The following is a 21101-nucleotide window of genomic DNA, read 5'->3' as shown; positions in this document are numbered from 1 at the left end:
TATGTCTCTTACTCATCTCTGTCCTCTGTACCAGAACCCAAACTGGCCCTCGGTGACTGTCCACAGACAGAGTCATTTGCACATTTTTATACATAAACCTTACAACAGTTCTTCCAATTTATGTGCTTTTTTTTCCTCAGTAAAGTAACAACAACTACAGTCTACAATCACAGAATTTTATATTGTTCAACGTTTCAAATTCCAGAACTGAATTTGGCAGAAAGGCTTCTAGCTGCTCCATCATCGTGGAAATTATAACAGAAAGAAGTAAAACCAAATCATCTCATCATATAGATGAATTTAAGAATCAGATCAAGGAAGTGGAATATAAATGATGTATTAACTGTTCATGTTTGTTATCCTTGTTAAATGGTCTCAAATTTACTGGCATGTGGCATCGTGTTTGGCTATTCACTGTTAAATTCTGCCGTTCTTCGTTCTGTGAGCTTATAAATTCTATGTGTAATCATGTGTCCGGCTTCTTGGCCAGGATTCACTTGGAAAAGAAATTTTAAATCTCAGTAAGACAGTTTCCAGGTCAAATACATAAATAAAATCAAGAACATGTTTAAAGCTAGTCAGTATTAAATTAAAACCAATTTTACTGCAGAAAGACACTGAATTATTGATATCTTAAATTGTAATAATTAAATTACAACTTGTAAAAAAACCTAACTGAACAGATGGCAAAAATGACTTGTTCATATCTTAAAGATTTTTTAAAACAAGCACTGCAGTTATGATTCATTAAATTCTGGGTATCTGAATCATAATTGCTCAGACGCCAATACATAAATAAATTACAAGAAACACCATAATTGTTCATATCTGCAGCTGAATTTGAAGCCTTTAGTAATTTAACTGCAAACACACACATTTACATGATAGCAAGTAACAATTAAATGACATGGGGTGCCTCAAAACTGGCCGACATCTAATTGGTAGATATCTAAAATGGGACTGCTGATATATTTAAAGTCAGTTTCAGCCATTCAGAACAAAACTGCATCTCAAACGAATCAATGCCTAAGCAGTAAGAAATTCATGCTGACATCTATAACTGGCTATATAGAGAGTAAGAGGTGAACTGACTTTTAACACTTTTTACAAATCGGAATTTAATTCCCCTTTCCCAAACCACACTCTGAAGGAAGGGGTTGACACTGTGGGGAAATGCCTCCCCCGCAAACTCTCACTGGGATTACCGTTCAGTTACGAGCAATGGGAAAAGGGTTCACTCGCGCTGCTGCTAGTGTTGATGTTTGCTAACGGGCCAGCGAAAGCCGCGGTGTTTCTCCCCCCCCCGACGGGCCGAGCAGAGACCTCGCTTTCATCATCCCCCTGCTCCACAGCCACGTCGCCTCTGACTCAGCCATCCAGAATCTCACAGGGGTCAGGGGTCACACTCGCTCTTCCTGTAGTGTGTCTGCACGCACCCGAATGTGACGACTGTGTGTGTGTGTGTGTGTGTGTGTGTGTGTGTGTGTGTGTGTGTGTGTGTGTGTGTGTGTGTAACACTCACACACACACACACACACACAATGACCTACAAGTGGTTGCAAAAGGAAAAACAACCGGTACCAGTTCCACCAACTGCCTTCTCAAAGTCAGACGTTCTAATTAGAAACTTCTGAAACACTCCACGAACTTTAGCCTACTTCAGCAGTAAGGAGGAGGTGGGTGTGTGTGTGTGTGTGTGTGTGTGTGTGTGTGTGTGTGTGTGTGTGTGTGTGTGGAGAGAGGGATCCACACAGTGTGTCATGTGATCGGGGCCTTTTGTCTGGTTTCTGTATTTGTAATGTTATAAAAGTTCCTCTGAACAGTCTGCCACTCTGACAGGGGCCTGGGGGAGGTGATTCTTTTGGCGTGTCAGACCTGCAGTTTTGTGATGAGTACAGCGTGGAGCTGGGACATCCAGAAAACCACCTTCAGCCACACACTGCGGTGTGCTGGCACATTCCTCACGACACCATGCGAATCACTGCAGCATCGCGGTGCAGCACGAATCACCGCACACAGAGCCATACTCTCATAAACCAGGCTACGCACAGTCTTCATGGCCTCAAAAACACCCTCTGTAACTACACCTACTGGGGACTGACAGATTGGCTTAGTAATCTTGTCTGTAGCCAGAGAGCAAAATAGCAATATTGCATCCACTGAGCTGAGTGTTAGCATGCACACTTTATGGAGAGAAGTCGGACACAGGGGTTGCCTTAATGTTACCACTAACACAAAAAACGAAAACTGCTGCGACTGGTTTTCCACAAAGCAACACAAAGTGTTTTCCTGCTCGTCTTCATCTGACTTTTTATACAACCAAGGATTTCTGTTCAATTCCTCGTTTTCTCGGCAGACGCACTCTGTGCGTACTGCAATGTGAACGCCGCAGCAGGTCTAACGCACAGGCCTAAAGAGCAGCCGTCAGGAGTGAAAGTCACTGAAGAGCAATGGCTTCAGCGGGGAAACGCAACTAAACCACTTTGGTTAATATCCAGCCGTGTGATTGGAAGCAGGTTTTAAAAACCGCAAGCTGTCTTAGTCATCCTTCATGAAGATTTCACACAAAGGAGAGCGAGTTTGTCCCACGTCCTTCTGTGTCCAGTTGCCATGCCTCTTTCAAAGTATCAATGGCATAAACATAGGCAATGAACCTGCCAACACCCATCAGACAAAAAATATCAGTCACCAACTCTTATTAAAGCTCAAGGTCAATAAAATTCCCAACCTTTTAGACTGGCATCTGTCCCTCCACCCCACCCCACAGTTCTGCTCTATTCTCACATATAGGAGAGCTGCTAGTGACGGGAGGGGGAGTCTTCACTGGACCCCCTCATTGGCGGAATAATCCCAGTGATCCAATCAAACGATTTTGCTCTCCACCACAGCACAGGATGATTGGTCGAAATCAGTGAGTCACTGACTACAAACAACAACCCCACTAATTTCAGAGGTTCAAGAAACCTCACTCTTCTGTAACTACAGGGTGTCCTGTGCTATGAAGAAACTGCCAAAATAAAGGAAGTTCTGTTGATAGTGGTGGAGAACGCTGTCTCCTGTGTGCTCAGCTGGGTTGATATCAGGAGAGTGAAATGGCCATGGAATGTTGGTTTACATAATTTTCATGCTCATCAAACGTTTCAGTGACGACTTCTGCCCTGCGGAGAGGGGCACTGACTCCCATCAGAAATGCCTTATCATAGGATCAAGGTGATCACTCAGAATGGCTTCGTATTTACTGATATTCTTTGCGCTCGAAGTGGTTGATTGTACCTAAACCATTGCAGCAGAACATACCCCCAGGCCACAACGGAGCTGGAGGAACCTTCACTGTTGGAAACAATCACTGCAGGTTTCTTCTGGCGGCACCACACATGCACTCATCTCCGTGTTGAGAACAGGGTGCTGAAAACTGCCTCCTCGTGCCCTAGACTGATATCTGACATCAGCTGATTCAGAGCCACTCGTCTGTTTTGCACCTTGACCCAGTGCATCACAGTTGGGGTGAACAGAGCCCACACCACAAGGCGGGCTGAAAAAGGCTGCTCCAGGTGCAACCGGCCACCTAGTGCGCGATGTGGACAGGGCATCATTTACATTCACATTTACATTTATTCATTTAGCAGACATTTAGCAGTGGTGCAATGACACCACATTTGGCAGACGCGGGCATATTCATAGAGCCCCTAAACGAGGGAGCAGCCAAACACAATGCCAAAGCAGATAGTGCCATTTCCCATAAACAGACACCATTTTTATAAGCAAATACTGAACATGACCATCCAGAGAGAGGGGGAGAGGGGGAGAGGGAGAGAGGGAGAGAGGGAGAGAGAGAGAGAGAGAGAGCAAAGAGAGTGAGAGAGGGAGAGAGGGAGAGAGAGAGCAAAGAGAGAAAGAGAGAGAGAGAGGGAGAGGCGGAGAGGGAGAGAGGGAGGGGGAGAGAGAGAGAGAGGGAGACAGAGAGAGAGGGAGAGAGATCATTTCCTGCACCGGTAGAGAGAGGTTTCATTTTCATCAAACTGGAGTTTTTTGTGCTCACTAGTTAGCTAGCTACAAAATGGCAGAACGCAGAAAGGCAGGACTGCCATTTACATGATGTTTCAGACCCAGCTGTGCAGGGGGACATTAAAATCAATCATATTTCTGCATCATCACAGCAACCTATCTGCTGTCATGTCAGCAGGCGCAAGGTTTTCAGCTAGCTAGCTAGCAGTTACAATAGTCGCTAACCAGCACGTTGTTTAAGAGTGTAACAGAAGTGTGCCGAAAATGGGCTGATGTTGAAATAGGCATGCTTCTGTAGCCAGCTGCACCCCAAGAGGATGTTAGAAAACGCTGATCATTCTTTAGACAGACCTGTGCCCCCTGAGGCCATCAACCCACAGGGCACTCCCTGATGGAAGCAAGCCAACAGAGGCTAATCAAAGAATTACTTAAGAATTGAAGTATTAGCAAATACTCAGATGTAGTGGCAAGCAATTGTGACAATCCCAAACTGGGACCTTGGCCAGAAACACCAAAGGTATCAGTGGCACTTCTTGTTTTGTCTGGTACATTATATGATTTTGTCACATTAAGTTTTTCAGAAGTCCCAATGTTACATCTGAGCAGAGTACGGTCTTGGCATATCACTAACAAATTCACTGTTCATGTCAAGTCAGTCGATTCGTAATTGGTGAAAATCACATGGGTAAAGTTCGTCCTCCATTTGAGCTCACTGGTCCGCTCACTGGGGCTGGCGGTGATTGGTCAGTTCACTAGGCAAGTGGTACTGGTCTGGTAGCTGAGGTGACAGGTGATTGGTCTGCTTGTTGAGGTTTTTGGCGATTGGTCCTTTTGTGGAATACAACATGGTGACTAGTGACAAGTTATTTCTGATTAGTTTGTTCGGGGAAACGATTGTTCTTCTGGCTGTAAATGCCTGTGGGCTCCACCACAATCACACCGAGGTAGACATGATCCAGTGACCTTTCCAACGGACGTGGAATTTAACCTCTGCTGAGGCGCTCAGCCAACTTTGCCAAAAGACTAGCGAGGCATGGCGAGCCCCGACCAAACGAGGCCAGGGAGTGATGTCACCACCTGCAACGGCACCTCTAAAGCAACCAGGGCCTCCACAAGGTGAAACTCCGATTGATCCGTAACGGAAATCATTCTCCTCCAAAATCAGCATGTAGCTGTGATTTCAGAGGTCAAACTCCAGCACTCCTTTCCTGTACTTTGTAAAAAAAAAAAAAAAAAGGGGGGGGGGGGTCTCACTTTTCACAGACCAAGCCAACTTTTTTTTTTCTTTTTTCTTTAAAGAAAGCTTGTTCAAAAAAAATCTACAATGCTTGGCCTGGAGAAGTCTCAATAAACCCCCGCCCCCCCTCTCTTTTTTTTCCAAGAAAACAGAAGTTGAATAGAGAGAAAAAGGCAAAAAAAAGAGTACAGTCAGTGCCATTCATACAGGTTCCAACTGCCTTCTCTCTCTCTTTTTTACTGCCATAAAGATTGCAAAACATGGCACTTGGCTGGAAACCTGCTGAATGAAAGTAAAGAAGAAACAGGCAGCAGATCGCTTGGTGTATTTTGAATGAAACATCCTGAACATAAAAATGCTGACGCTTTTAAAAAAAAAAAAAAAAAAAAAAAAACATGTTCCCTTGGCAATGCTGTAATCGCTACCAACAACAGTAAAGGGCCTCTGTGAATGAGGAAACACTACACAAGCAAAGATTTGTAAACAGGATTGTAACGAACCATGTTTAAATTTGCCTTTAAAAGCACACTGTGTGCCACAGACAAATGCACAAACCCTGTCCAAACTGCCGTAACCTCTCAATCATGACATTCAAACCTTTCTCACCCGCACATTGGACATTTATTAAATCCAACTTGTGCTTTTATCTCAAATAGCATTTCAAAAATTCCATATGAAACGAGGACTACTTTGTTCATTTTGTTGTTGTGCTCATGGACAGGAGTGTACTTTTTCACTCTTCCCCTCACTGGGGGAAGAGAAATGAAATAGAATGTTCCCTCTGGACATCTTTAGCCAAAAACTTCCAACAAAAAGTGGGGCCTAGGTATTCAGAGACCCCTTCCACACTAAATAAAAAAGTAGATTAAACTGGTCATCAAGAGCCTGACAGTAAATCTCATCACAAAAAGAAACACTGAAAACTACAGACCAAAAAACTCCTGCAATTCATTCAGAAGCCACAAACCCCCGCTGCAACGCAACACACACGTACATGCACAAACACACACACACACACACACAGTTGCATGTGGCTGAGGACCAATATGACCACTGCTGCCAAACTAAATTACTCAAAAATGTGCTTTTTAATCTGGCGGGTTCCTCTCATGGCTGGTCCCTGCTGTCTGGGCTGAACGACTGAAAGCTGCCACCCTGTGCTGTCAGAGGCTGTGGTTCAGTGGTACAGGGGGCGGGGCTCGTAAACAGAGGGTTACAGGTGTAATTCTCAGGTGGGCCTCTGCTACTGTATCCTTGACGACACTACTTAACTTGAACAACTTCAGTGAACATCCAACTGTATATATTGGCAATGAGTTAAAAATGGGTGTCTGCCAAGCAAAAAAAAAAAGAAAGAAAAAAATCAGAACTACCAAACCAACCATCTGCGTGCAAACCCACACACACGCACAGACACACAGAGAAACACACACGCACACACATCCACGCGGTGGAATGCCCCTGTCCGTGACAGGAGCTGGGGAAGCAGGTTTTTAAGATGAAGTGAAAGATGAAGTTTACGCCATTCGACCAAACCTACCAGCAGTGTAACACACGCGCTCCACCCCCCCCCCCCCCCCCCCCGCGCCCGCTGCACCAACGCACCAGCATCACATGAGCTCAGACCCCACACCCCCTGCCCGCTCCACAAGCTGATAAACACCGTTTCTACCTCTCTCCATTCAGCATCTAAAAGCACATCCACTTCAGTTAAATTACAACAGATTAACAGATATAATAAAAATCACAATCACAGCACCAGCCTCTGCTACCCTGCACTGTTCAGAGGGACACCGCTGGCTCTCCCTCTGAGCTCTGCTCGAACCCTGGCCAGCCTCACACATCTCCTGCTGTTCTTCCAGCGTTTCCCTCTCGAGAAATGAAACGGACGACCAGTCACCCCCCCCCCCCCGCTGGGACGGCTCCGTACCCACCAGCGGAACCTCGTCGCAGGGAAGCCCTGTCTCTAATAAGAGCGTTTAACGGAACAGCGTAGCTACATGTGCTCAGAGGGCTGAGCGGCGCTCCGCACCGACACTCTGGGGAGCGCCGGGTCCCGTTTTGGCAGGAAAATGAAAAAAAAAAAAGAGGAATAAAAGAATGTGTCCTGCGGGCAAGGCTGTACGGTGCAGAGCAGCGTGATTCACGCCGGCCTTCTTCCAGGTGAGTCTGCAGCTGCGCACCTCCCTGCCTCTCCGCCCCTGACCGTTTACGCACGCAAAAAAAGCACGTCCTGCTCGCTTTCGACACTCAGAGAGACGGGCACATCCAGCTGGCATCCGTCCAAAGCACAGGTGACTCTCTATGAAGCAAACAGGTGGTTTATCACAGTCTTGGGGGGAGACACTACTTCTGACGGCCAGAGCAGCGGTTCGGAGGACATGCTCACCTTCCTATTCTCAGGACCATCAGCGTTTTCTAACAAATCTGAGATGCGCTCAGGACGAGCAGCAGCAATGTGAAAGGAAATGATGCGACTCTGAAGTTCGGAGAAGCACAAGCGCGTAAACGGATAATCCAGGTGCTCGTCTGGACTGATAGAATGCCTTAATCGATGTAACCTGCACGCAGCTCTCGTGGAGTGTGCGGGTACCACCTTTGCTTACCAGTGTGAAGACTGCCACCCAACAACGTCAAACCGCAACATTCTAACCCACAAGAGCCTAAACCTAACCTGCACCAAGCCGGTCAGTTAAAACTGTGGATTACAACCAACGCCTTGCAGTTTTCATTGTACTTCAGATCTACATCTCTCTGCTGATGTCTTTAAATGATACGGACATCTAACATTATATGATTCACAGCCTGGATAAGGTGTGGATATGATCATTCCAGGTCAACCACTGACATAATATTAATAATAATAATAGTATTCTTATTATTATTATAATTATTATTGTTATTATTATTAATAGCAGCAGCAGTAGAAGAGATCTATTGTGTCTTGTGAAAACTCATGTTCTAATTTTGAAAACAAAAAAATGCTCTATTTGTTAGTTTTCTTAAACTTAGCAAAAGAAAACGCCACTCTACTAAATGTTTATCATAAAAAATAGCCTGATCAAAAAAGAAAAAAAAAACTTTTGCAATAACAAGTTTCAAAAGATGTTAAAAAAAAAAAAGAAATACGAATCGTACAGAAAATCTTGCAGAAAATGACCCAACCTTTCCGTTAAAAATAAACTTTTTTGGCAATCCACCTAATTATGTATGGAGTGAACTGCATGTTATTGCGTGTTCATATGTGCACCGAAGCACGCAGGTCCTGTATTTTCCTCTGGCGTCCCACAGCGGCGCCCTGCCCGGGATTATGAACCCAGCACCTTCAGGTCATCAGACATGCACGCTGAACTGCCGGGCTGGTCGCTGCGCGGTGAGCAGCGGGGGGCGTGACGTCAGAGACCGTTGACACAGTGATCTCTGCTGCCGCCGTAAACACGCCAATTATCGCTCCTTCTGGCAGTTACCAGCACCCCCTCACCCCAACCCGCTCCCAAAAAACCACAGCTAGATATCTGGACAGGTGGCCAGCCGGCTCGTTATTTCCCTACCGAAACAGAACCATATCAAGTCTTAAGGAACCCCCCCCCCCCCCCCCCCCCTACACACACACACACACCCCCTCCAAAATCTTCACTCCCCCCTCCATCAAACGACCGACACCCACTGGGCTGTCTATGCGAATCACATATTCACATATTCACCGGGCGAAAAGACCATGCTGCATTTACCAAATCTGGTTCAAGCTCAAACCCGTTGTTGCTGTTACAATATCGCGAAATACTGGGATGGTAATATAAATTCAGGTGTACATGATACATAAGATGAAACAAAATATATTTCGAATATCGAAATAAATCATAGTATACAGTAAGAAAGTACACAGGCTTTTGTTTTAGTTTTGAATTAGAAGTAGACTGATATCACAACATTTCACATGGTATAATGATATTATTAATGTATATCGTGAACTGACACTAATTATTGCACACATACATCTGATAAAACAATATTCCAATTCACAATCTATTACAAGCAATGGTGCCGTGACACTCATTTGTTGAATTACTCTCAGAATGTAACACCAAAGTAGTCACTAATCTCACAATTACACAATTACTGTCAAAGAAGAAAGAAGTCTAAACTCGAAGAACACAATGCTGGACGCCGCACGGCCAGATGCAGCCTGGAGCTCTTTCCAGTAACCAGGGGGACTTGCCTACACGTATAACCCCGGAACGTTACAACTTCAATACACAAAAACTAAACTAGTAGCTGTTTAGCCGACCACTGTGGCCAGCTATTCAATTTCACCAAGCAAGAGAACCACACGATCTTCAAAAAAAAGCCAGCTAACGTTACCTCACATTTTGTGCATTTAGCCATACAAGCCATTGCCATCACTCCTGCTAACGAGCTACCGGTGGCTACATGTATACAATCAACACAATAATCAGCATTAAGAACAATGCAAGTTGCCCATTTTTTATTATTACTGTGGTGAACGAGACTGCAAACCCTTGCCCGTCTCGGCATCTTTGTGTTTTTCAGCCCAGCTAGCTGGCTAATGTCCTTAGTTGCACTCCTCATTAAATAATAATTCGTCTGCGCCGATCGCTGGGAGAGCAGCGACGGGTAAAAGCCGAGGGGCTGGTAGGTAAACAGCACTAAACACCAGAGAAATACACACACACACGCAGCTACGCATGTCAAAAACACTGTTTCCGAACACGTATGCAAGAGTTCCCAGACAAATCGATGATAAGATGGCTAAGCTAGCGAGCCCAGACCAGGAGCGCACAGTCAAAGTTTCAGCAGAAAAAGCGGCTGGGACTTCAGAAAAGGACGGAAAAAAAACAACAAAAGCCCGATAAGCCAAAACAAAATGCTACAATATGTTTAAGAAACAAGCACTCCTGCCGTTTGATCAATCTGAATTAAAATCCACTATTGTTGACTAACTAGCAGACGATTTCCGAAAACGGGGAGAAAATAAAACAGTGTGATTTTGGATTTTTTTCAGCGCAGTGATTGCACTGGTGTCGCTGTCTGGGGCGCAGAAAGAGCGCAGATCGCCAGGCTGAACTCCGGTGCAGGCGGACTGGCGTCGGGCTACAAAAAGCCCACAACACGGCGCAGTCTATACACTCAAACACACAATGCATTTATAAGAGAGTGGGGGGAAGCCGAGAGCCCGCTCCCCGAGAAAAACAAGGCTAAACGGGGCGGCGGGGAAACCGACCGGTCCGAGCTCAAGCGAAACGCTTTATTTTAACTCCGATTAGTAAATTCCACTTTAAACTCTTCGCCCACCGTCGGCTCTGAATCTCAGACTTACCCTGTCACAACAGGCGCCATCTTCCACAAACTCTCACCAAAACTCCAACTCTCGCGAGATTCCCGTCCTCCCCCAGACCAACGCGCCGCCGAGACAACAGGAGCAGACTGGAGACGGAGGAGAGAGGGAGAGAGAGAGAAAGGGGCGGGTGAGGAAGACGGAGGGAGGAGGGGGGAGCGGCGGGCAGGGAGAGTGAGAGAAAAAGGGCAGACGCCACAACAACAGGCGTGGGAAACTTCGGAAATCACGCGAGAACAGGAAAACTCTCACAATAGACAAGAATGGAGCGGGGCTCGTCCCATCGCGAGAAGTGTGTGCGCAGCGTAGTTGTCGCCTATTTTACGGTGCTGTAATTGTATTCCCACGTGTTTACCCCCGGTTATAAATCACGGCTCTTGTTGGGGGCGTAGTGTGCTTAGAAATTTCACACAACGAAGCGAAAAAGCTCGCCTTTTCCCACATCCCGCTACCGATAATTCACTGATTATATGCGCGTTTTTTGTTGTTCCGGAAGGTCAATAACATGTGTCTTCCTCAGCCGACTTGCTTGTTCAAACAGTAGAAGTGAATCATAATACGCGATGTTAACGTGCCACTAATAATACTTTACGCAATGTACATATTTTATTGAAAGTATGCTTAGGTTTTGATAATAAATCGGCAGAGAAATGTGCTGGATATGACGTGCCTCTAGTCATACAACCTTCTACATTACATTAGGTTTGCTGTGCGAATTTCTGTTCATGTGTGTCGCATTCCTTGTTGCTGAAAGTATTATTTTCAGATGTATTTTGTTAATTCATACGAATCGTATTGCGCAATGCCTTTGGAGTGTTCGTTAAACCACAGAGTACTGAAAAAAACAGGGCTACAAATCAATAATAACCACAACTAGAGAGCGGATTCGCTGCTGCGCAGGGAAACACGTCCCCGAGTGGCTGCGAAGATGGACTGGGAGGAAGAGTTATGGCAGACTCTGTCCTTGTGAGAGAACAATGGAGTAATGAGGGCATTGTGATTAGCGGGGGGTGGGGGTGAACTGTGGGAAAAACCACACCAGGGTGCTACATTACAGATGTCTCTGTGCTACAGCACATCATCCAAACATGCAATATGGCTGACGGGAACACAGCGTTGATATTGCACAGTGATCTGGCAGTGACCGGCGAGGTGGAGGTGGAACAGAAGCAGTGCTGCTGTTCCCTTCAGTGAAACAGGCAGCCTCATCGGTATAATGGACAACATGTTAAATACAAGCTAGCACCCTGGATACTGCCACGCAGAATTAATAAATATGAAGGGGAATGCTAGAGACAGTGATTATGCTGTGTGCAGTGAGACTCTACTGTGAGAATGTAGCCTCAGCCTGTTTCAGACAGCAGGACATTTTGGGCATTGACCTCAGCAGTAAGTTGGCAATACCTGAGTGAAGTCAGTGGCATTTCCTCTTTTTCACCTTGGCTTCAGGTCAGTTATTATCAGAGGGCATCTGAAAGTGCTTCCCCAGCAAACTGACACAGGCTTACAGTATGACAGCAGATTGGCCTGGAGCCCAAGGGAGTCAAATAGAGGTAGGCATGTTTATCCTGTGTAAAATACCACAGGATAAAAGATAAAATATGATCCCTTTTTCAATTTTCAGTGCTTACTTACATCTCTAGTTCTATTTCTCGTTCCTGTCAGGTAGCATTGTCTGGTTCTACGTGTTCTCTATAGATCACGGTAGCCTAAACAAGCAGTTTTGCCTCCTGAGCTGTACCTCAAATAATCGGCATCATTCCCCACAATCTTTTTTGTTTCCGGGCTCTTCAAAACAGCAAGGGCAAAAGCAGCCGGCACCCAGGATCACCTCGCTAGCATAGGCTAGCAAGCAGCTGCGCAAATTTCTCTAACTCTTCCGGTCATTTATTCACAAGTGAACTCGGCGCTAGAGGGTGGAGGTGGCGGCGGGGAAGCTGAGCTGCAGAGGTGTCGCCGGGGTCAGCAGCGCTTGATCGCAACAGTAGGTGCGACTCCACCAGCTGAGAGGCAGACCGCCGTATTTGCTGACAACTGAGTGGTGCACAGAGGGCTGTGGAGCTGGGCCTTAGGTGTGGGTCACAGCTGTGACTGGCCCACAGCAGTGCTGTCTTTGGGGTGGTCTGCTTCAGGATGGTCAGGGAGAGGCCGTAAAGGCTCAGACCTTTGTGATACGCTACTGGTGTTTAAAGAAAAGCGAGGGGCGCAGATCTGTTCTCACTTTCTTTCAGGGAGGCATTTGAATTTCTTTGTGTTTCCCCTCTTCCTCCCATTAGGGCTTCTTGTACTCCGCTGAGCTTCAAAGAGCACATCTAATGGGTTTACATTTCTGCTGCCTCCCTCACCTCCTGTGAAGATGCTAATGAGTGGACTGTACTTGTGTGTGTGTGTGTGTGTGTGTGTGTGTGTGAGTTTGAGTGTGTGTGTGTGTGTGTTCATGTATGTGTATGTGTGTGTTTGCACAAGTGAGTTTTGAGTGTGAGTGAGTGTGTGTGTGGGTACATGTGTATGTGTATGTGTGTGTATTTGCGTGTGTGCGCGTACGCCAGTGAGTTCGAATGAACATGAGTGTGTACTTCTATGTGTGCACATATGTATCTTTTTACATGAGTGTGAGTTTGAATGAGTGTGTCTGTGCTTGTGTGTGTGAATGTTTATGTAGAAGTGAGTGAGTGTAAGTACATATGAGTGTTTGTTTCTGTGTCTGTATGTATCTAAGTGTGCACGAGTCTGTGTGTGCATATATGTGTTCGTGTATTTAAGATAAATGTCAATGAGTATATTTTCTTCCAAGAGTGTTTCCACGGATGAATGTTAAGATACCCTTGAGAGAGGATGATGACTTCTTTCTTCCAAGCACACGGTTAAGATGACCTAATGTCCCCCCCCCCCCCCCCCCCCCCCCCCACCATCACCATTTCCCGCACTGCAGGGTGAAATAATGAACAGTGATTGGAAGTTGCCTTGTCCCAGGGTCTGTGTGTGACGTGACAGCCAGGCGCCAGACCTATGGGCTAAAATCAGAGATCTGAAACAAGGAACAGTACTGGACAGTCTGTGCCCACTGATCTGGGCTTGGTGGCCCTGCCCCACTCCGATGTAATAACACAGCAACAGGACGAGATTGGAGTATACTTCATCCTCGTTTGCCTTTTTTTGAGGGTCCGTGAAGCACTGCCACGGTCCAAACCCTTCCAAACCCCACACAGAACCCATGAACAGAGAGTCACAGCACGCAGTGTGCATGGTGAGAACAGCACTGAGGAGCAGTGGAAATCAGGCCTACAGTGGTGCCTGAGTGTCCAGCATCTCACGGCTTCTTTAGCGTCCCTGGATGTGCAGTAGGGACCTTAGTGAGGCAGAGGGGCTGAGCGAAAGAGAGAGAGAGAGACGAATCCCAGGCCTGGTCCGTCCAATGTGTCATATAAATCCACACGTTTCATATCCTTCAGCTGCATAACTCATTTTTATTAGCGCTTCAGAAATCTGCCAGAGACAAAGAAAAAAAAAAGGACAGACTTTGCATCAGTCCGTGATTGGCCGTGAGCCGGGAGCGAGTGAGCAGAGAGAGGGGGACCCCATCCCCCGCGCGGGGCGCTGCAGTCAGATAGAGCGTTTTACAGCGAGGGTAAAATTCCCTAAATCTTTTACAGCTGAAAACAATAAAAGGCTACAAGTTCAAGCGTTTAGACAAAAATAAGTAACACGCAAATGGAGTTATGGCTGTTAAAGTTTGCGGACATTAAAGTCTGCAATGGGGCTTTGGAAACCAAACAGCTGGAGCTGACCTTTGACCTGGCAGTGCTGCGGAAACTCATAACATTTTTTATGATTGCTCACAGACATGATTTAAAGTTTCCTTTTGCCATTCTCTCGTATTTCTCATGTCAGTCTTTGCAGATTTTCAGGTTATCATACCTCCCGTTCAGTAGAATAACATATTCTATTATAGCAGAATAGCAAGTATTAAAGCGATAAAATATATAAATAATTGTCACAGTTTAGGCAAATAGCAGCCTCATTCAAAACAGTCCTAGAGAAGAAACCTTTAGTAGTAAAAGCTCTTCTTTTTTTCAGTCACAAAGTGATTATTTTTAATGGAAAGGAACCATCTCTAGAGATCAATGATGAAAGAAATTTATCTGCCAGTTCAAGCAATCACAGTTAAGCCGTGAGTGTACTCTCCATAAATCCTCTGTGTGACTGGGCCTGTGTACATACAGCTAGTCTCATTTAGCAGACCTGCGTGCTGCTCGTTACCAGATGTTATTCCACGCAGACCCTCAGGCCCCAGATCGCTGGCTATTTGTCACCTTCTCCGATGTTCCACTACAGAAAACTTAATCACATTTCCATCATCAAGAGAAAAAAAAGGAAAAAGAAAAGAAGCAGGAGGGGATGTGGACAGTGTCAGATCTTTCCAATGAAAGGAATGTTAATAAGCAAAACAAAAAAGTAATTTATGAAGATGGAAAAATGTTTGTTTCACGTCCAATGCTTTTTTTTTATTTTGATTTCTTACAGGAGAGTGTTGAGGGCTCCTGTGAATCATGATTATGAAGTCTTTTTTCATAGAACAAGCTTCTGAAAAAGAACGAAGATTTCTCACTGCCCCACGGAAAAAGTAACATACGTGGAAAATGAGCGAGACTGAGAGGGATGCGTGTGCAGCTCTGTGACCGGTGTCGTGTAGCCTGCCATCACACAATTCTATGCTGTAAAATATGTATATTTAATAGTATATTTAATAATATGATTAAATTTAATGATAGCAATGAGCAAATCATATATAGTGTTTACCATGTCTATGTGGGAATTTGACAAAGTGGGTAATACTCTGCGGCTTAAGTATGTTCTGTATGACCACTGTGTGATACACATCCCCATGCATCCACATAAAGAGATAACAAGGAACGGAGATGGAGCCTTAAGATCCTCACCTTCCCCCACCCTCTCGCCCTCCGGGAGGGGTGCTGGCCTTGATGTATGTCAGTATACAGAAAAATAATGTAAAAATTCTGAAATAAAACTAATTATTTGTGTTATGGCCTGTGACCTAAAATTAAAACGTCTGTTTGTTTCTCTTATGTAATATTGTGTTCCTATTTAACCAGGGATATGAATAAATATAGAGGGCAATGTCTATGTATTTATGTGTTTTGTATGTATACGTGTCACCTACAAGAGAAATTATTTATAAAGTAGCTCCTGATAACACATTTCTGCTCACTAATCTGCATATTTTTCAGTCTCCTTTATCACTGAGAGCTTATAATGTTGTATAACAAATAAGAATAAATAAGTAGCCTTTGCTTAAATATACTGTTTAAATACTAAGACGCACTGCTTTGCTGTTAGTCTGAATAAGGGCCAAAGTTACAAAATGTTAAAATGTTAAAAAAATCACACACTGTGTGATTAAAAATGTTAAAAAAATGTTTAAAAAAATCACACACTGTGCTGAGGATGAGAGGATGAGATGAATTCAAGTGTTTATTCTCAGAGTTCAGAGCAGGCTAGACCACTAAAACAAACCCCTTCAGAAATGCAGTTTTTTTTCTCAAAACAACTGTAAAATATACAAACATAGCTATAAACACACTAGTACATCATACTCTTATACCCTTGAGCAAGATTCTTCATTTGAATTGCTTCAGTAAATATCCAGTTGCACAAGAAGATAAGAAGTAGAATGTAAACTCTATAGACTGAGGCTTCGTTCACACGCAGCCCTTTTGACTTGACAGGCACGGGAAGAGACCTGCACCTGGTGATGTTGTGTGCTTGCGGACACACGCTATATATCGAGGGAGTGACTGCGCTCCCCACGCGCCCCAGAGCAGAACTCATTCCTGTCTCGGACGGCCGCCCAGTGATCTACCAACGCGGGAGTCAGGACTGAACTGCAGGGATGAACCGTCTGCCAGCTTCTGTCTTGCGGCTCTTGACAACGGACTTACTCTTCGCAGGCAGGAAATCGCAAAGCTCGTTGATAACACAAAGCGGCCAGAGGCGACGCCTGGCACCTTTACTGCAAAACCTGTCGATAACAAGATAATGGAATGGAATAATACACTGCGGCTCTACTACCAGTAGCCGGCTGTGCTGTTTAGCACACTAGGCAGGACTGCTAACAGGCCTTCTTCCAATGGGGCTAATGACTGTGATTGTCTCTCCTGCATGTAACAATACGTGAGCTTGACTGTATTATGTAATCACAGAAAGGGGAACTTCCAACTGTTCATAGTCACCCTGGATAGGCATATGAATATAAATCATAAATTATAATATATTATGTATTACCCAAGCTACAATATATTCACTGCTCATTATAAACTGACATCATAGAACAGTCTAAGCTTTTTAAATACATATATTTCGTCTTGTATACATGTATTGTTTTATCTTTTTATCTTGCTTTTATCTCTGTCTTATAAACTTGATGTGACAGGAAATTTAGAAAGGGAGCACAAGGCCCAAGTGATGATGGATTATATGGGCTTAACTGCAACGGAAATACAGCAGGTGATTAACTGAATATCAAAGAATCTGTAATATATAATAAAATGCATTTTATGAATGTGCAGGATGAGTCATGAGTGAGCTTTCGTAATGAATGAAGCTGAGATTAGGCAGAGTCTTGCTCTTCAGAGCAAGGAAAAGGGAACTGCATCTGAGGAAAGAGCCTGACGTACCAGCCCTGTGTCAGGCCTAACACATCCGGAGGAAACCAAGCTCGAAAATGTGATAATGTATGCACCAAGGCTGAGCAATCAAAAACAGCAGGTGATTCAACTGACTAATCTGTGTGTAAATAGCCATTTTTCACAACATATTGGAGAAGTGAATTGCCAGGCAATATTTGTACCCTGCAGTTGGGGATAGCCCATGCATGCTTACCCTAACTGAAGCACATTTGTTTGTTACCAGACATTTATAAGAGGCTGAAAAAGGCCAGTCTGGGACATTACCAGAAAGCAAGACGAAACCCAGAGAGGCCAGTCTGGGGCTGTGGAAAGGCTTGGGAGTAGGTCTACACATGAGTATCTAACCCTGGCTGTGTGCATGCATGCAGTGAAATGAGAGATACAATCAGCCCACAGAACCAAAGACCTTGCTGTCACGCTATCACGGGAACTAAGCACGCTGCAGGATGTGATGTAGGAAGTGACATCACCCGCCGTGGAAAATGTATATGTACATGGTCACTCACGTTACTAAATTCTGTCACGCAAACATTACAAAACAGGTAGCAAAACTATCACTGCACCCTCATAACTTCAGGGACACTTCAGGCAATGTGCACGTTCACCCCACAGCAACCTTTCATAACAGAAAAGGGAGCTCTCTGTTACATGCCTGTGTGAACGGTTATTACCGCTGCTGAAGGATTACAAATGCTGAAAACCAACACAGACGTTCCAGAGTTTGTGGTCGAGTTCCTGTTTGTTTTCCTGTTTGTCTTACTGTTAGCAACATCTCAGTTCCTCTGAAGGGAGAAGGAATCAATTAGAAACAGAATATGCATCGTTTTTTTAACCAGGATAATAGACTCATGAGGTCCCTGTTCTCAGTCAAGATTTATTTCATTTGATTTTTTTTTTTCATTTTTAATCATCAGCAGTTTTTAAACCACAAAAATATTTTTTTCTGTTATGAGGATGTGGTTTGTGTATTGCCTCTTGGATCGGGTTGTGCAGGGCTGTGGTCGATACGACTGCAATGAGCAATGTTTTCTGTAGACACATCTCCTATAAAATTGTATGGAATTTTCTGTAGCGATTTGAAAAAGCCCAAAGTAAATTGCATAACAGTGACCATTCACAATAGGCATGTACTCTCAGATTTCTGAACTATCACCCTCTTCCACACTGGCACGATGACAAAAAACAGAAATGTCTTACAGGTAAACAGTGGAATGATGACATCACGTGACCCTGCTTGTGCACACACATGTCCCAGCACTCAGGTGACCTTGTGTTCGAATGCTGGATGGTTTTGTAAGTGCCACAGTCATTCAAAGATAAACAGTGCAAACTCATCCCACAGCACAGCACATCTCATTCTGCATTCCAAATCACAAGGTAACACAAATTCAGTTAGAAATTAGCAGTGAGAACAGGTTCAGTAGAGATGAGAATCTGAGGAAATATCAGAACAAACCTATGTGCTATGATATTACATTATTGTCATTTAGCAGAGGCTCTTATATAGCTGAATACTTAAGGCAATTATGGGTTAAGTACCTTACCCTAGGGTACAACATCATCACCCCTGCAGGGAATTGAACCAGCAGCCTCTCAGATACAAGCCCTGCTCCTTTACCACTAGACCACACTGCTGCCTGCTTGTTATTGTGTGTATGCCCGTCTCTGGAAGCACAGTCCTGAATGCCACATCGAGGGAGAAGAGGTCACTTAGTGAGGGTCATATCAGCTGGCCAGGGCTACGATGTCCATCGGACGGAACAGGACAAACAGATTTCTGACAAGATCCAGCATCAAAGTGCACTTCAGTAAAACTGCAATAAAGAGGCCCAAGAACACAGCACACTGAAGCTCTACTTCTTTTTCTCGGTTCCTTCTAATAACAATGTCAAGTTCTCTTTCACAGATCACACTGATACATTTCTTCTCCGCAAAGGTTTTTTTTTTTTCAACATTTCCAAGCCATGAGGTCATTCATAATGACCTCATAGTTTAAAAATGTAAAAAAAAAAAAAATTCCAGAAAGGAGGTGTCTGTGCATTGTTTGTGGGTGTCAGTGTGAGTTTCAGAGTAGTTTCACTTAGTGTGGGTGGGGAAACCGGAGCCAAATGTGTAGCCTACTGTGAGCAACTCTAGGGCACAGACTTAGGGGAAGGTGGCAGACAAACACGCATTTTTAGATGGCTCTGAAGGGGGGGGGGGGGGATGGATGGCTCTGGCGGGGGGGGGGGGGGGGGTGTTAGTGTGTAGAGATAGAGGAAGCTTCCTGAGTCACTCACACCCAAACGGCGTGATGACCTGTCACGCCGCGAGCGCCACCACAGAACAAGACGAGACGCCTCCACATCCTCCCTGCAGCTACAAACCTCACTTTACTGACACCATGCAGAGAGATGGAGGATGCCAGACAGGCAGGCAGGCAGGTAGACAGGTAGGCAGGCAGGCAGGTAGACAGGTAGGCAGGTGGGCAGAGAGGGATACAGGTAGGGGCACATGGCATCCGCCGCCACATAGATAGCCTCCTTAACTTCAAAGTGAAATCCAAACCTAATGGCTTTATTGAGCCACTGCACTGCAACATTAGTGACGCAGTAATGCAGGTTCAGCAGACCTGTAGAAGGACATGCTCACAGATCCAAAACCGACATGAGAGAGCCCAATCTATTGCAGGCTGTTCTGAGGCGGCTCGATTCAGACTGAACGGGCTTCTCCGTGAATTTTGACTCTTTCCCTTTTCATATTTGCAATCTGGAGGACAGGTATAGATATGCAAGCAAATATAATTAGCATATGGCTCATCTTCATCTCTTGCACATCCGTTCAGGATATCTGGAAGAGGTCACTTCCTGTGGGCTGCTAGTGGCGAAAAGGTTTGACAGGACTTGTGTCACTTGTGAAAGATTATTTCCTTTTTCAGCCACATCACAATTTGTTTACTCCCTTATCACATAGCAACACAATAAATATTCTTCGCCACGATCACATTTGTAGGTAATATCGGAAACATCACGTAGTGGAATGGACGTCTAACCATGACAGCGGAGTTGGCTGTACCATTTTCTTCCTTATTTGAGTGTTGGTTTCCAGGTCATCGGATTTTTATGGGGACACATTATATTTGAGAGTGACGAAAGACTTGCTTCAGTCCCTTGTGCATTAAAAAGAAACACTCGAGTCTTCTCGTCTGGACTGATGTTTACTCCATGGAGTCGTCATGAGGTGGAAGGTATGACGAAGCTGCTGAGGTTGGCCCAGAAATCCGCCGTGTGATTTGGTCCTGAGATTCAACACGCAGAGTCTAGGTCAGCCATTAGCAAAAACCGAAAATTTTAACTGCTGAGAGACATGAGAGACATTGGCGAGACATGTCTTAGGATTAGTGATACTTTCATTTTAACCATTTCACATTAACCATTCAAAACCTGGGGAAGGCACTTCTGATTTATTCTAAAAATCAGTGAAAGCTCAAGTGCTCACTCATAGGTGCTGGAACATGCGGGTGACACTCCAACTCATGGTGAGTCTGTTCTCCTCTAACTGGTGCAGAGCAGTCCTGGCTATCCCAGCATGCCCCGGGAGAGTGTTAGAATGGTATTTATTCCATCATGAATTCACTGTCCTGACTTGCTGGGGGCTGTCAGGTCAGGATAAGGAGGCCTTAACTTGTGGAGTTCTTTATATGATGTAAGCAAAGCATTACATCTTCTCTCTCACACACATAGTTTCACACACACACACACACACACACACACACACACACACACACACACACACACACACACACACAGTTACACAC

The 21101-nt window shown here is 44.9% G+C and overlaps 1 protein-coding gene across 1 annotated transcript in view; it reads right to left on the bottom strand.

Annotated features, from left to right (window-relative positions):
• The window catches only part of rbpjb (recombination signal binding protein for immunoglobulin kappa J region b), a 43120-nt gene extending 32451 nt beyond the window's left edge, over positions 1 to 10669 (bottom strand). Inside the window, exon 1 of the mRNA XM_036551219.1 lies at positions 10581 to 10669. Within this exon, the coding sequence (XP_036407112.1) occupies positions 10581 to 10600 (20 nt within the window). The 5' untranslated portion in view covers positions 10601 to 10669. The remainder of the gene's footprint in view (positions 1 to 10580) is intronic.
• Between the last annotated feature and the right edge of the window lie 10432 nt (positions 10670 to 21101).

This window comes from Megalops cyprinoides, chromosome 18 (genome assembly GCF_013368585.1).
Source record: "Megalops cyprinoides isolate fMegCyp1 chromosome 18, fMegCyp1.pri, whole genome shotgun sequence".
NCBI classification, from domain to species: Eukaryota; Metazoa; Chordata; class Actinopteri; order Elopiformes; family Megalopidae; genus Megalops; species Megalops cyprinoides.
Note: the sequence above shows the minus strand (reverse complement) of the source record. Positions and strands in the feature narration are given on the sequence as shown.